The 16866-nt window shown below is 48.3% G+C and overlaps 2 protein-coding genes across 2 annotated transcripts in view; one reads left to right on the top strand and one right to left on the bottom strand.

The window, feature by feature from the left end:
• Positions 1–689: 689 nt before the first annotated feature.
• LOC135828795 (elongation factor Tu-like) lies at positions 690–14345 on the bottom strand. The gene is made up of 13 exons (XM_065341227.1): positions 14151–14345; positions 14002–14045; positions 13777–13798; positions 11753–11875; positions 11201–11380; positions 10219–10310; positions 9606–9677; positions 8690–8779; positions 7683–7836; positions 6893–6976; positions 2875–3026; positions 2626–2740; positions 690–1269 (listed from the first exon to the last, which is right to left on the bottom strand). The coding sequence occupies exons 1-13, from the start codon at positions 14170–14172 to the stop codon at positions 1079–1081; spliced, it is 1341 nt and encodes a 446-aa protein (XP_065197299.1). The 5' UTR covers positions 14173–14345; the 3' UTR covers positions 690–1078.
• Positions 14346–14693: 348 nt separating this feature from the next.
• The window catches only part of LOC135828940 (M protein, serotype 49-like), a gene marked incomplete at its 3' end in the record, with an annotated part of 21150 nt that continues 18977 nt past the window's right edge, over positions 14694–16866 (top strand). The window contains 2 exon segments of the mRNA XM_065341372.1: positions 14694–14840; positions 14931–15068. Of these exon segments, the coding sequence (XP_065197444.1) occupies positions 14831–14840; positions 14931–15068 (148 nt within the window).

The raw sequence follows: 16866 nt of genomic DNA, 5'->3' as shown, positions 1-16866 counted from the left end.
TACCGTTATGAAATGCCGGACTAACGTTAGTCGGTTTCTCCAGGTTTTCAATACGAAGCCAGCAGTAGTGTGTGTGTGTGTGTGTGTGTGTGTGCAGCCCAAATAGCTGCCATCATCATGCTGAGGACTTGCAAGCTGAGCGGGTTTACCAGGGAGTGCTATCGTTGCCACCCCATTGCTGGCTAAAACAGGCTGGGAATACGCAACGTGCTGTGAGCAGGGAGCCCTACACATAGTGTAAACAGTCATGTACCAGTATGTGTAGGGATCCCTGGATGTGAGTGGTTGCTGTCAATGGACCCCATACGGCATCCAGATTAGCACACTTTTTTTGGAAGCTTATTTTACTCTTGGTAATGCGGAGAGAAGACCTGCATACCACACAGGCCAGCCGTAGTAGAAGGATACACACGCACACACACACACACACACACACACACACACACACGCGCGCATGCACGCACGCACACACACACACACACACACAATACGTTAGTCTCCGCAAACTTACTTCTTCCACGACTATATTTCAAGCAAAAGCAGGGAAGGCGCCGAAGCAAACACATAGTGGAGGCTTCACCGCGGGCACACGTGCGTCAAGCAATCTACAGCATGCAATCTACATATGTGCACCAAGCAATCCACTGCATGCAATCTACACACGTGCAGTGCTCCCAAGACACCACCGCCGCCGTTCACCACTGCTTTATTATAATTATATTACCAACGAGGAGCACCAGGCCATCTCAGCGGCAGCACAGGCCGTGTGCGGAGCCAAGCAGTTACCAAACCCAAGGGCTGCTGGCAGCCCAACAGAGCTAAGGGCAGGCACGGGCAAGAACATGGTGGGACAGGCAACATGCTGCTGCTACTGCTGATATCGCTTGCTTTGGCTGTTACTCAGTGTGCACCTGGCTGCATTCTTCATCAGCGGTCGATTAATTCAATTCTATAAAAGCGTCATGTTCAGAGTCATCATTGCAATAGATTGAAAAGAGAAATGTTGTAAGCGGAGTGGTATTGGTGTCGGCAGAGCTAAAGAGGTGTTGTTAAAAGAGGGACGATGTTGGTGGGGTGTTTACTTCATCACTAACTGTTCGTCCTCGGGTACTTCGTCGAAATCGTCGGCCAGAATCTCCGTGAAGACGCCAGTGGCGATGGTCTTGCCGCTCTCTCGCACCGTGAAGCGCTGTCCTTCCTCTGCCATGGCAGGTGCACGCAGGCGAACCACGGCCTCGATGTCCTCACCGCCGAGAACGATCTCCTGGTCTGCAGGGCAAAACGACGACGGCAACAACAACAACAACAACAACACAAAGAGATGATGAGATCAGAGCGCTCATGTTCGCAAGCACGAGCACAGACAGAATGACACGCACAAAAACACATAGGTGCAACGCAAAGACTTCAGGTTAATGGTGCAGGGGTAGAGTAGAGACAAGAGATGCATCGCCAATCTGGACAAGAGATGCATCACCAATCTGGACATAGTCATAATTGGTCCGTTCCATCGCAATTATCGCTTATCTCCCACACACCTTTTGACAGGTAAAACCCAGTCCGATCTTGATATCTAACTCACTTTCGTTTGGGAGGTTGTGATAGCAAGATCGAAGGAGACCAGAAAGAAAAAAAACTATCGTGACTAGCGCCAGTGGCATCGCGATTCGTACGACTGATGGGAAAGTGGGGAACTTTTCGCTGCAGTGAATGGACACATTCACTGCAGCGAAAAGGCAAGTGCAGTGCAGCTCAAAGACAGGAACTGTAGCAGGAGAAATCGACATCCTGACATGGAGAGCGTGACAATCACGGCCAGGCCAGCCAGCTCAGTCGCCACATTTGAACTGCAACGACCTGGCATTCTTTGCAAGCCTGCAAACTGATGCCATGGCGAGATGGTGGCAAAGAAGACAGTGTCCGACCTGGCAGGGCAGTAAAAGAGTTGTGGTCAGCGTACCCAGCAGAGCGTATGACAGTTGTCTGGAGAGGGATGTGTGCCTGATTCAAAGACATGGTTGAAACACACAGAGGTGACACACGGGTCACGCCGCCCACGTTCCTCATCAGCGAATGTCAGCTCGAGTGATACAGAGCCAGAGTCGGACAAACTAAAACGCGAGTGCAAGAATGCGCTCCGTCGCTGTTTTCTTTTGTACATTTTTTATAACCTTGCTTCCTTTCTTCGACTTGCTTCATCAGATTCCATTGCTGAATTTTGTTCTTGTGGCGGACAGTAATCCTGTATCATGCTTCTTCACTATGCGTATTGGAAGCTTTACAGAGCATTAAAAAAAAATCGTTCTTAGTGGCGATAGATAAGCGACAATTGCGATGAAACGGACCAAGTAGGTTTACTGGAAAGGGTGAAGCAGTTAGCTGCTCGGAGACTGAGCAGTTTCACTGGGTGTAGGATGATAGAAAGGAGACATGCAGATGAAAAATCAAGACAGACACACACACGGAGAGAGAGAGAGAGAGAGAGAGAGAGAGAGAGAGAGAGAGAGAGAGAGAGAGAGAGAGAGAGAGGGAGAGGGAGAGGGAGAGAGAGGGAGAGAGATAGATAGAGATAGATAGACACCCACCCACAAAGGCGCACAACAGAAACAGTGATCCAGGACTAACCATCTTGGAACTTGAATTTGGCAGCCATTGATGTTGTGCTGAAGAAAAGCAACCCCGAAGTTGTCTTTGTCATTGGCTTGTGACGACCTCCCTCTTCCTTCTTCAACACATAGATCTGCATGGGTAAGCAAGCACAACAACAGGTGAAAAGGATTCAAAATATATCATCCATTGAGATCTCTTCCAGGATTAATGTAAACCATGTGTGCATGTGTGTGTGTGCATGCAAATCCACACCGCCAATCTCACCTTGACTCGGGCAAACTTGACAGACTTGTAGCTGTTGGGCTTAGCCAGCACCATTCCACGACGAACCTCTTCTCTCTTGAATCCTCTCAGTAGGGTACCCATCTGATCACCAGCCAGACCAATGTCCAGGTTTTTGTGGAACATTTCAATACCTGTTGTTACAGACCAAATGTAGAGCAACAACCATACAGAGAGAGAGAGAGAGAGAGAGAGAGAGAGAGAGAGAGAGAGAGAGACACGGAGGGAGAGAGAAACAGAGAAGCATCAGAGGTGTACATAGTGTCAAGAGTACTTTAATTTCAGAAATTTTCGGTGCTCAATATTTTCGGTATTAGGGCAAAAGGCCAGGTTTATAAATATAGCTGAACAGAAATTTTAGGTACAGAGAAGCAATTCCCTGTTGGATTATGTGTGTTAGTGTTTGTTCGGTGTATCGAAATTTTAGGTATGAAACAGACGCACCGAAAGTACCGGAAATTGTGAAATTTCAGTACATAAACTAGAGTGTGCAACTCCGGATGGTTCATGTGGGAGTGTAATCCATGCAGTACGTCATTTCTGACGGCATGGTAAGCCGCAGGTACGGTGAAAAGTTGCGCAACCAGTCGCGGTGGTGCAGGTCACTGAGTTTGTCCTGATTTCGTTTTTTGATACGGATAGCCTGGTGACTTTACTTGCCAGCAGATGTGCGCAGCGTACGCAGTCACACAAAAATACCGAAGTCCTAAAACAGGACGTCTAAAATAAAGCAACCTTGGCTGATTTCCGGGCTGTGAAACACGAAAATTTGAGCTGTACGCTAGTCGCGGCTTAGCTGACCTCGTCAGGGTGACGTAGTGCACGAACTGCGCTGTCTCAGACCTGATATGCACAGCTGCACACTCTGGTTTATGTACTTGTGATAGTGTACATAGTGCACACAGGAGGCCACAGAGAAATGCACATAATCCTGCACCACACACACTAGTCTGTGTACTACTCAAACACAACGCTACCCTATCCATATTCATGAGGTTGAGTCTTACCAGACTTGGATGGAGAGACAAGGATTAAAATTGAAAGAAACGGACCAACATGTTACATGTTTGAGTTTTACTGGCCAGCATCGGCCTGGAGGCTCAATTGCTTGGAATCATGGGGCTACTCTGCAACACCCAGGAGTCTGAGGACAACCCCACACCAGGTAACCGTGTCAGGAGAGACTGACACAACCCCACACCAGGTAACCGTGTCAGGAGAGACTGACACAACCCCACATCAGCTACAGTGAAACCTGTCTGAGATGACCACACAAGGGACCTTCAAATGTGGTCTCTGTTACCAGATGGTCTTTTTATCCAGGGTCATTTGACTGGAAATAGCATCCCTTGGTCCTGGTTTCAGTGGTCTTTTAGGACAGGTGGTAGCCTTATCCGAGTGGTCGCCGTGACAGGTTTTACTGTAACTGTGTCAGGAGAGACTGATACAACCCCACACCAGGTCACGTCGACTCAGATTGCCACAACCCCACACCAAGTAGCTACCGTATATTCTCTAATACAAGCGCCGTGCTTATATTTTTTCAACACCCCTCTACCCCGTGCTTATAATAGAGACCGTGCTTATATTGGAGACCGTGCTTATATTTTTTCAACCAATATATCCATACAGAGCCAGGAGAAATATATGACGGATATCATGCATGCAACACAGAATTCCACTCCGAAAGAAGTGCCAACAAAGAGAAACGAACACACACTTGCACAGAAACAAGGAAGATACCAGGTACGTGGCAGATGTCATGCATGAAAAAAACACTGAATTCAAGCCGACACGCACACACTCACACAGAGCGCGCGCACACACGCACACGCATGCACACACACACACACGCACGCACACACACACAAAGAATCAAGTTTCGAGTCCAGTTTCAGTTTAAAGATCACAGTCGTCATCGTCGTCGTCGTCATCATCTTCCCCACTCTCCCTCTCACTGCAACTTTCTCCTCCTTCCAGCACCTCCACAACCATCATCTCCTCTTCTCGCTCGTCATGCTCTTCCTCCGGTACAAGTACGGGCTCAGAGATGGTATGGCTGCTCGACTTGGATTTCAGAACTTCCATACCATCGGGGATGGGACCATTCGGCTTGAAGCAATGGATCTGGTCATCCTCCAGTCCATGTAAGTCGTTGGTGATGCCACACGCCTTGAAGGATTTCTCAATCAAGTCGGTGGAGATGCCGTCCCATGCATCCACAACCCACTGCAGGTACGTAGCAATGGGAGGTGGTCGGGGATTGCCGCCGCGGGTAACCTCCTTCTCCGCATCACTGGCCATCCAATCCTCGTGTGCTCGCGAAATGGCAGCCTTGAACGGTTTGTTCCACGACACGTCTGGAGCTTGCACATACTTGGTGCAGCCACCAGGAACAACAGCACTGTGTATTTTAAGCTCCGACATGACGTTTTTGGTGTCTTGCGAGATATGACATCTAAAAGAGTCCCAAACGAGCAGAAGTTTGCCGAATGCCAGGGGCCCAAGCACGCGACGCAGAAAATCCTCAGTGAGGACATTGTCCATCCACACTCTCCCTGCCCAGGACAGAACAAGGCGGCCTGAAAATTTGGTTACGACTTCAGGCAATGGTTGCTTCCGATTCAGCAGCACATACGGCTTACACTTCGTGCCATCCGCGCGTGCACACAACATTACGGTGATATGAACCTTCTCATGGCCAAGCGTCTGCACAGTTACGTCCCTAGCTCCACCACTCTCGATGCAGCGTTTACCGATGGGGTCGACCCACACAGCGGTCTCGTCACAGGCAAAGATGTTTCTCGACTGATAGCTGTGTTGTCGGCGCAGCTCCCGGAGGTACAAGACAAAATTGACAATTTTGTCGATTGAATCTGCTGGCGGTTTCTGACATGTCGTTGTCGTCGCACGCAGAGTCAGCTTATGACGACGCAGAAACTTTTCCAGCCACCCAATACTAGCTCGGAATTCTCCACAGTCTGGTAAGTCCTTCGCTATTTTCTTTGCTTGGAGTCGAATGAGGCGTCGAGAAACAAACTGACGCTGTTCACGCTTTTCGTGAACCCAATCCCGAACGCGATCATTCACCATCTTGAATCGAAGTGTCCGGCCACCACCATGTACTCGTTTACTGCTGCCAGATTTCGCAGCTGATTCGAGTTTCACCTTCGCCTTTCGCCATTCTTGTATCTGCTTTCTATTCACACCGAACTTTTTCGCTGCCGCTGAATTCGACACTTGCTCCGCAAACTTCACAGCTTCTAATTTCCTTTTCACCGGCACAGAGTTTCTCTTCCTAGTCTTCACAGAGGAAGCAGCTTGTTCATCCATCTCCGACTAACACACTTCGTGGCTACGCACAAGTCAAACTGAAAGGTAAGGAAACGACGATCCAACAAACTTCAGTTACCCGGTAGTTCCTTCTTTTATCAAGAGTCCTTGAACGGTTCATGTACTGACCTGTACTCTGTTCCTGCAAATGAACGCATTTGAACACTGTACACACTCGTAGTACAGTGAAGTAGATGCGCATCGTACGCGCGTGCAGTTTCGTGACGTCATCATGACTGCGCATGATCCGAAACCCACTCCAGTACAAGCGCTGCGCTTATGATAGAGACTGCGCTAATAAATTTTCAATAGGCACTCACAGTGCGCTAGTATTAGAGACTGCGCTAGTAATGGAGACCTGCGCTTATAATAGAGAATATACGGTATGTCAGGAGAGACTGATACAACCCCACACCAGGTCACGTCGACTCAGATTGCCACAACCCCACACCAGGTCACGTCGACTCATATTGCCACAACCCCACACCAGGTCACGTCGACTCAGATTGCCACAACCCCACACCAGGTCACGTCGACTCAGATTGCCACAACCCCACACCAGGTCACGTCGACTCAGATTGCCACAACCCCACACCAAGTAGCTATGTCAGGAGAGACTGATACAGCCCCACATATCTGACGGGGGCTACAAGCCATGAACACTAACCTGTGATGATTGTCTTCTTGGTTGGTCCATAGCCGATGATCTCGATATCGTCTCCCTTCTTGATCTGGCCACGCTCGACACGACCTATGCCGCCACAATGGCAACAACCAACAGCAAGAATAACACAACACACGTTGACAGTGGGAAAACAACTACATACTACAACTTCAGCACTACAGTACATTCATTGGAAACTGGCAACCGCATTGGACGAGAGGACTGATGATGAATAAGAGAAGAAGAGTGTGGCGAATAGGACTTCCAACTGGCCACAAAAAAAGCTGCCGAGTCGGCTACTTTGGCATCACCATGGTTACTGTAGCAATGGTATATTCCAGAATGTTTCAAAGCCAACGAGTTGACTCACATCTGGATGTTGACCGTGCAACCAAGGTATAAATACATAGATAGATAGAGAAGAGAGACACACAGAGAGACAGGGATAGAGACGCATACACAGAGAGAGAGAGAGAGAGAGAGAGAGAGAGAGAGAGAGAGAGAGAGAGAGAGAGAGAGAGAGAGAGAGAAAGAGAGGGAGAGAGAGAGAGACGCATACAGAGAGAGAGAGAGAGAGAGAGAGAGAGAGAGAGAGAGAGAGAGAGAGAGAGAGAGAGAGACTCTGTAAATAGACCTGGGGCGGAAAACTAAGACAGCAGCAGCAGCAACCGCAGACATACAACAGGAGGGGGCAGCAACAGCAGGCACACAACAGGAGAGGGCAGCAGCAACAGCAGACACACAACAGGAGAGGACAGCAGCAACAGCAGACACACAACAGGAGAGGACATACCGGTCACAACGGTGCCACGGCCGGTAATCGAGTGAGTGGACTCGATAGGCATCATGAAAGGCATGTCGATATCACGCTTCGGTGTGGGGATATAGTTGTCGACTTGCTCCATCAACTGGCCAATAGCTGGCTTGCCGTACTCGCCCTCTTCGCCCTACAGTAGCACATCAGAACAAGGGCACACAGAGAACAAACCAGACATTAGAGGACACTGGGAGCGAGTGTGCTGCGCATTCTGGAGACCGCCAATTCATCCCACTACGACCCGCGGCTGTGACTCGGCACACCTACATTGTACAACGTGAAGCCAACACCTTCCGACTTGGGAAGATTCAAGATGGTTTAGGGTTTATTAGAAAAGACACCAACGAGAGGAAGGTAAGTACAATGAAGATAAGCACAAAGCACAAGCCAAGCCCGGGCGCCATAACGACGTTTCTGTAGCCCCTGTCAGTTTTATGGCACCTTGCCGCATGGTCTGAGTGTACATTACTAGTACCTGGTTATATCATCTACACTGCCAGCCGGTTACTGAGAGAAAGCAAGAGAACGGAGTGTGCGTGTGTGAGTGAGTGAGAGAGAGAGAGCGAGAGAAAGAGAGAGAGTGAGTGAGAGAGCGAGAGAGAGAGAGAGAGAGAGAGAGAGAGAGAGAGAGAGAGAGAGAGAGAGAGAGAGAGAGCACCGCTGGGGTATCCATGCATTGTAAGGCTGGCCGTTTGCTCCGGGTGATATACAAGTTCCTTGAACTGTTGATCTCTGGCTACATTATAGTATCAGTGAGCCAAATGGCTGCGGAGAATTGATGACAAATAAGATAAGAAGAGTGTGGCGAATAGGACTTCCAACTGGCCACAAACAAGCTGCCGAGTCGGCTACTTTGGCATCGCCATGGTTACTATAGCACTGGTGCATTCCAGAATGTTTCAAAGCCAACGAGTCGACTCACATCTGGATGTTAACCGTGCAAGCAAGCCAAACATAGATAGATAGAGAGAGAGAGGACATACATTCAAGGCTTGGAGGGCAGCGCCATACACAAACGGCGTGTCTTCGCTGAACTTGTGGAACTCGAGCAGCTCGCGCATCTCCATCTCCACCTGAACATGAGGGAGCAGCAGCAGAAACCCAGCGATATATTAACAACAACAACAACTGCAACATCTCACGGAGCTAAGTGCCGTAAACCGGTAAATTTCGGTGGAGATTTATTTTCGGTGCAGGTAATTTTCACCTAAAATTCAACCATGCCATGCCACACAGTGTGCAAAATGCATTTTTGGGGATCTGGAAAACTGGTTTAGCGAAATTTTCGCCCAACCGAACCGTTGATTTTGAGAAATACCGAAAATATGACAGCACTGAGAATTCCCGGGTTTACAGTAAGTCAACCACTTCAGGCAGAATAGGTACGGTGCTGCTCAGTGAAATCCGATTGAGCGAGATTCAGCTTTGCGCCCTGCACCAGCGAGCATGCCAGTGTTCGCAGGTTGCATTGACTTGCTTGATCAGATTTCATATTTCAAATTATTATTATTTTTTTTATGAAAGTGCCTACATAGAATGGAAAACAACAACAACAACAACAAAGAACACAGTGGACTACAAAGGGCGTGTAGGTGCTATCAAGCTGGGCAGGCGAGGTGAAGTGCGCTCCCCCGGCCAATGGTCTCGGGATGAAGGCGACCACCATGCACCATGGGGGAGAGAAGAGAGATTGTGTGCGTGTGTGTGTGTGTGTGTGAGAGAGAGAGAGCCTGAGAGTGTGTAAAAGTGAGTAAGTGAATGCCAGATTAGTTCAGAAAGGGCTACGTGCCAAAGAGCTTTGGGCAGCACTGTACATGTACACTGCGGCAGAAGAAGTACGTACATGTATGTGTAGGCACCGTGCCCAAAGTAGACAGTCTGGCCAGCACCAGCACTTACCAGCTCAATCATTTCTTTGTCCTCAACGATGTCGCATTTGTTAATAAATATGACCAGGTGCTTGACTCCGAGCTGAAAAGAAAAAGAAGAAGAAAAAGGACATGAGCAACACTGTAAGGTAGAGTGCAAGTACCACCATCATATGCAGATGCACGTGTGCCCATGTTTCAGCCATTGCATGTACATCCAATGAACAGCAAAACAATAAGGAAAATGAGATGGAAAGTTGGACGGTATCTTGAATTTGAACCTGCCCCCTTTCGCGCAGTCGACATCTCGACATGGAATAGATGTGGCGAATAGGACTTCCAACTGGCCACAAAAAAGCTGCCTAGTCGGCTACTTTGGCATCGCCATGGTTACTGTAGCACTGGTATATTCCAGAATGTTTCAAAACTGGCCGCCATGATAACATGACGGGCAGTTCACATCTAGATGTTGACCGTGCAGACATGCGAGAAGGGGACTGATAGAGATAGATTAGACAGAGAGATAGATCAATAGAGACACATCCACCCACCCACAGAGAGAGAGAGAGAGAGAGAGAGAGAGAGAGAGAGAGAGAGATATCGAGAGAGACAGAAACCCATGGTTAACTTTCACGGAGCCGTACCTGGCTGGCCAGAAGCAAATGTTCCCTGGTCTGAGGCATAGCTCCATCAGTGGCAGCCACCACTAGGATGGCACCATCCATAGCGGCCGTACCTGTCAGCACAGACAAACACAAACACATGATGAAACCTTCAGTCAGTGACCGCTGCAACAAGGACGACGTCTACTAACTAAACAACTTGCAATCTCAGGCAGAGTGAACAGTTCACCGTGGGATGACAAGTTCAAGTGAAGAGCTGAGATGCAAAGCCCGATAAGCGCCACATTTGAGAACATCTATTTTCAACTCAGTGTAATCAGTAGGTCTAGTGGCACCACCAGGCAAAATTTCACAATCTGATAAGAACCTTTTCCAAACTGGAACCCAAATTTGGATTTACCGGTAGATACAAACCGCACATAAAATGGATCATTTTGGCCGTTATTCAAAGAGCGATGAAATGAATTTAGCGGGTTCTGCATTGCACCTCGTCAAGCGAATCACCTTCCTCAGCGCTGCCCCCCGAGTTGTGTAGATATTCGCAGGGCAAGATCACGAATGCGGCATTCATAAACGCTCATATACATCGGCATAATGGGACTGTGGCGAATAGGACTTCCAACTGGCCACAAAAAAGCTGCCGAGTCGGCTACTTTGGCATCGCCATGGTTACTGTAGCACTGGTATATTCCAGAATGTTTCAAAGCCAACGGGGTCGACTCACATCCGGATGTTGACCGTGCAACCAAGGCATAAATACATGATAGATAGAGAAGAGAAAAAGAAAAGAAAAGAAGAGAGAGAGAGAGAGAGAGAGAGAGAGAGAGAGAGACACACACACACACACACACACACACACACACACACACACACACACACACACACACACACACACACACACACACAGTATACGGACGTATGTGAAAGACATAGAGATAGATACATACAGAGTGAACAAAAATCCAGGAGGTGGCTACCGACCACCACTAACTACATTGCTCACCCGTGATCATGTTCTTAATGTAATCAGCGTGACCAGGACAGTCCACGTGGCAGTAGTGACGAGTCTCGGATGTGTACTCCAGCATCGTCTGGTTGATTGTGATGCCACGGCGCTTCTCTTCTGGTGCCTTGTCGATCTTGTCGTAGTCGGAGAACTTTGCGTGACCCTTCTCGGATAAATCTAGTTACAAAACAGGGAGTAGAGAAGAGACAGGAGCAGTCGCAATGGCGGAAGCAGCATCACCAGCATCGGTAGGAATATAAACTGATCAGTGCAAACAGCGTAACCCTCGAACGCAACAGTGCACAAAGCTCTGTCTTCAATATCAGGCAAGGCTTGATAGTTAAGGCAAGGGACCAAAGCACATGTGACTGTACATGTGACTGTACGGCTGACTTCAGTGTATACCGTGTGCAGACGTTTCCCGGGCCAACAGACCACACACAAATGTTTTGAGAAAAGAATCATCAGGCGGAGACAATGAGCAGCTGGACGGAGCAAGAGCGAGAGAGAGAGAGAGAGAGAGAGAGAGAGAGAGAGAGAGGTTCTTACATTTGGTGATTGCAGCGGAGAGTGTTGTCTTTCCGTGATCAACGTGTCCAATAGTTCCAATGTTAACATTGGGCTTGTCGCGTACATAATTTTCAACGAACCGCTTCGTCAATACAGATACGGCTGTAAGAAATAGTCAAACGAACGGCGGACATAAATAGTTATGAGACAGAAACAAAGAGTGAAAAAGGATGAACTGTGACCTCAAATCAAAAACAGCGACTCGCGCAACTGCACTGTGCTCTTACAGCTCGAGTAGTCAAACATGTAGCAAACTACACATTTCACTTATCCACTGTTTACCCTTTCTATGATCACACCTACGGCTCTGCTCACTGAAATCCAACCCCAAGAAAGACTAGCACTGGTGAGCTGTGCAGACACAGTATTCATAGGCACTTCAGTCACGTGACATGACCTGTCAAAAAGTGCTAACGCTGAATCGTGTACATGCGTGGCACCACGGAAAGGCGCATGCATAGATCGATCTGTAGCTGCACGGAAGCTGCGCAGGGCCTTCTCGTGTGGCGCAGCGTGTAGCTGAGGCCCTCAGCTTTCGTTTGAGCCCACATATACTATTCAGTCAGCTTTGTGAATAACGACTACGGGTACAACAACTTGCGAGTAAAGACACAATCTCCAGACCTAATCTGACCAGTTGACTGCATACCTTCAAGCTCGTGAATAATGACAACTCGCGTATAACGACGCACTTCCCATGCACAATCGAGGGTCGTTATTCGCAAGGCTGACTGTTGTATTACGAGCTCTGGGCTTCGTTTGGGTGCAGGTTTCCAAGTTGATCATCTGACCAGGGTTCTTGTTCCAGAACTTTTTTTAACCCCTTTAGCGCGAGCGTCGTACTAGTACGACGCACATGAGTTGCATGCCCCACGGCCGTCGTACTAGTACGACGCGCGCTGTACACTGTACAGTGAACCTGCATCTCATAGTCGTGTACTAGTACGACGCGCGCTGTACACTGTACAGTGAACCTGCATCTCATAGTCGTGGGGTCCGTGTTGAGTCCATAGTGACTTGTTCAAACTATCGTAACTCACTCAATACTTGGTCGATTCTCACAATCGAAACATGTATCTGCAAGAGAAAACTCTCAGCTGGCGATAGAAACAATCGCCGAAGCGATGCGACCACCGGTTGTTGAGATATGCGACTCGACACGGCAAATTTCAACTCGATTTTTTTGCGCAGTCTGCAGAACGCGTATTTTCCATCATGGATCATTTGTGCGCTACCTGCTGCCATGGAAACAAGATTCAAATGATGGTAGTGGATCCCGTGAGTCCTCACAAAAAATTTGAGCTCGATACGAGCAAGGAGACCGAAATGGCAGCTGAATATTTGAGCTTGGTTAGTCTTGGCCGTGCTCAAGTCTGTCGAGCGCGTGGATGAAGTTTGCCAGACTGTAGCACGGGGTTTTGGTTTCGCTCCGAGCTAGGTTTGACACCAGTTTGTCACTCGTATTAAGACCTTTCCAGGAAGCTCAAGATCGTGGAATTCGTCCAAGGGAAGGTAAAATTATCGATCCTTGAGCAGCTAGTACTTTCATGGGAAAATGCGACTTTTACAGGTGTTGTCGTGGGGCGCGCTCAGGTAGCGTCGCGCTAAAGAGGTTAAATGTTGTCAAGTAAAAATAGTATTTCCATTATTGTTTGTTGGTCAGTTGACCAGACGTATGAGTCTGTGTCTATTTGACGCAAATGTTTGTGTGCTAAGCCGAGTGTTCTTCGTTGAATCGTGTTGATGTCCGGCAATTCTTCAAGCCGTTCCATCCTTGGAAATGTATTTATCAGATGGCAGATGAAAAGTGGGCTACCATGCTGATATAAGAAGAGCTTCAAAAGGAATGTGCTATAAGAGTGACTGAGTCATGAGCACAATGTACGCGCTGTCTGAGACAACTATGAACCGATGTACATATTCATGTACATAATTGACGACTGTAGAATAATACTGCATGATAGAAGGGACATGTTGCTGGAAACGAAAGCACCCATACATACCTGGTGTTGCCGGCAGCTGGCCCTGTTACAAGCACCGCAGAACACGAAAGAAAGGAAAATCAATGCGACGATAAGCAAACTCTTCATGTACGTTGAACAATTCAGAGGAAACTGAGCAAAAATTTTACCAATAACTACAGCACTATAAAAATGCAAGAAAAGCCATTATCGAAATCCAGGAATATTCTATTTCAGCTAAACATTAGGGGTGCAAACAACACTTACCATTCTACTACGCAGGGCTGACTGCGTCAGCGAACATCCCGCACCTGCAAGCATATCGGGGATACGGGGAACAATCCCCACAGAAATATATCAATTTCTGCACTCTGACGGTCCAATATCTTCACAATGGCTGAGTATTTTGAACTTACGGCAAGATGTCCAGGCCAGCATGTCGACGTCTGTGTCTTTGGCAAATACTACTGGTTAAAGGAGGTTTCAGCGCTAACTAAAAAGCAAGGAGCAATAAACTCCGAGGCTGCGCTGAGCAACACAATCTTTCTCCAAAAATATGCCAACAGCAAAGCCACCCAAAAGTTCGACGAGGTCGGGTGACCTTGAAAAAAATACACGCATGCAGCCTTTGCAGAGTTTGCTATCTCGTTCAGATCGACCCCCGGCCCCGGATCGTAGCCAGCAGCTAGTCGGTGCCGCATGCATGCTGGGTGCGGCATTGTGCAACACTCAACACGAGCTGGGCGCGAGGTGGTGAGCACCCGCGGGCCGAGCTTGTAAGCCCCAAAACAGAGCAGAACCCTTGATTCGCCCTGCCTACACACAAGAAAAGGGCCCATAAGCCCATGGCCCAGCTGGTCATGTACCCACGTGACATCATCCCGTAGCGACCGATCCGGCGATCCCCCCTTCGAATGTTCAAGGAAAACTGCAACATGAAAAAACACACAAAGGCTTTCAACAGGAATGAAAGGAACTATTTTGAGCAAGCACATATCATTATTTTCTTATTTCCTTTGCTGTTGGTTCGCTACTTGATGCTTTTCGAGGTCAATAGCTTACAGATTTCTTAGGTTAGGCAGCTTTCAGGGTGAACATGGATGAAGGTATGTGACGGAATGAATGGGCCCAAATTGCAATTTATTTTTCGCTCATGGTGTCCGTTTGCGGTATCGAAATGTTTTGACTGACAATAGAGGAAGCGCAGATGCTGCGAGCACGGCTGCAGCATTTGGAGCTGATGCAAGCACAGCTTAGGCGAGACAAGGAGAGCGCGGAGAGGGACTTCGGCCACCAGAGGTCGAAGTTCAGAGACATTCTGATGATGCGGGAGAGTAAGTGGGCCAAACCTCGTTCTAGCAGCACACATCACTAGACCACGACCTGTGCCTAGCAGTAGCACACCTGTTCAGTGAAGACATGTGGTGAATTCATTGCAATTTGGACCTTGATTGTACATACGTCACACGCAGTGGCTGGATGCAATTGTGTACATGTATGTGTGTACAATTATGTCTATACAGTGTACCACGATTTGTGTACAAACTAGCAGTGTGCCCTATGAGAGAAGAATGGTTGATACCAGCAGACATACAGAGCTTACTCAGCCATCAGGGAGGAGAATGGAACACTTGCTTGAACTCCGAGTTTCATGCTTCTCAGACCCACCGCCGGCCGGCGTAGTGTGGTATTAGAGAGGTTCCGCACGACGTCATTGCGTTAGTAAAAAAAAAACCTAATGGATCTACGGAAAGTCTTGCGTACACTGCATGCGGATCCGTGTTTCGCCATACGCAGTTTTTGAATCACGTAGCTGCTCTTGGCAACTCCAAACGCGACAGTGTGCGACCTAGGGAGAGAGTTTTCATACCCCAGTCAACTTGCGGAGCACCTCCGTTAGTAGAGCTCCATTTACGTACTCTACGTTGGCAGCTTTCCGTAAGTGGAGTGCAAACTCGTGAATTCACTGGTTTCCCGCCCACTTACGTAAAGTTGCTCAACTTTACGTAGTGCGGAACCTCTCAATCCCTGAACGGCAGTGAACGGTCACGGACAATGTGGATCGCCGAGTCGTAACACGTTTCCTCTCTTCTCCCTGTAGTAGTACAGTGCATAGACAGGAGGGATTGTGGAGCCATACATGGAACATGATCCACATACTCCAGTAGGCATATGCGCATGTTGCCTGCAGTGGCTGATCCATGATTTTGATTTGTGTGTGTGTGTATGGGGGGGGGGGGGGGGGATTTCTGTGATAGTCTGGCAGCATAGACTTCTTAGAACTCAAGTACGTCACACAGACAATGGCGCTTAGGCCATTATCACACTGCGTTCTCCGACTCCCGTTTTCGTGTCATCAGACAGGCACAGCTCTTGACGCGTACGCGCAGTCACGTTTTTGGAGAAATTTCAAGGAGGTCGCTTGGAAAAAGGCTGGGGGAGATACGCACATTCATCCAAAAAAGTCGTATACCCCCCCCCCCCCCCCCCTCTCCCTGCCACGTCTACGTTTCCCGTTTCCTCTACTCCTGTTTTCACTCCGTACATGGATCATCATGACAACCAAACGAAAAACTCCGTATAGGGTATTCACACGACGTGAAAATGAACGAAAACACGTTTGTATAAAAGTGGACAAGCTGCCCATCGGATTCACACAGACGACAGACCTGTGCAAATCTCGTACTCATGTATCTTGAGTACCATACTCAAGTACTCTCGCTGTTTTTACACACGCGCAAAGCACAAACGTGGGGCTAGGACCCCCGATCAAGTTTATCAAGATTTTGCACGCTCTAGGGTCAAACGAGTACAAAGAGTACCACACACGTGAGTTTGCACGTCGTGTGAATCCCCTATTACGTGGACGTAGACGCAGCGCTTTGTACCGTGGTGTGATGACAGCCTTATGCATAAATACTCCCGCCATTTGATCTTGAGGGGCAAGTCCACTAAAACGGTACACACTGTGATACCAATCCTGCATCAAAGGTCATAAACTGTGTACGATAATACCCACTAATGTGCTACAACTGGCTGTACCTGCCAAACATGGGACAAGTTGTCCCTCAGGAAGGTGGCGGCCATGTTTTATGCATAAACCCCATTGGTAGTAGTAAGTCTGCGACGCGT

This window comes from Sycon ciliatum, chromosome 12, assembly GCF_964019385.1.
Source record: "Sycon ciliatum chromosome 12, ocSycCili1.1, whole genome shotgun sequence".
Taxonomy (NCBI): domain Eukaryota; kingdom Metazoa; phylum Porifera; class Calcarea; order Leucosolenida; family Sycettidae; genus Sycon; species Sycon ciliatum.
The sequence above is the reverse complement of the archived record's forward strand: the minus strand, read 5'-3'. Positions and strand labels throughout refer to the sequence as shown.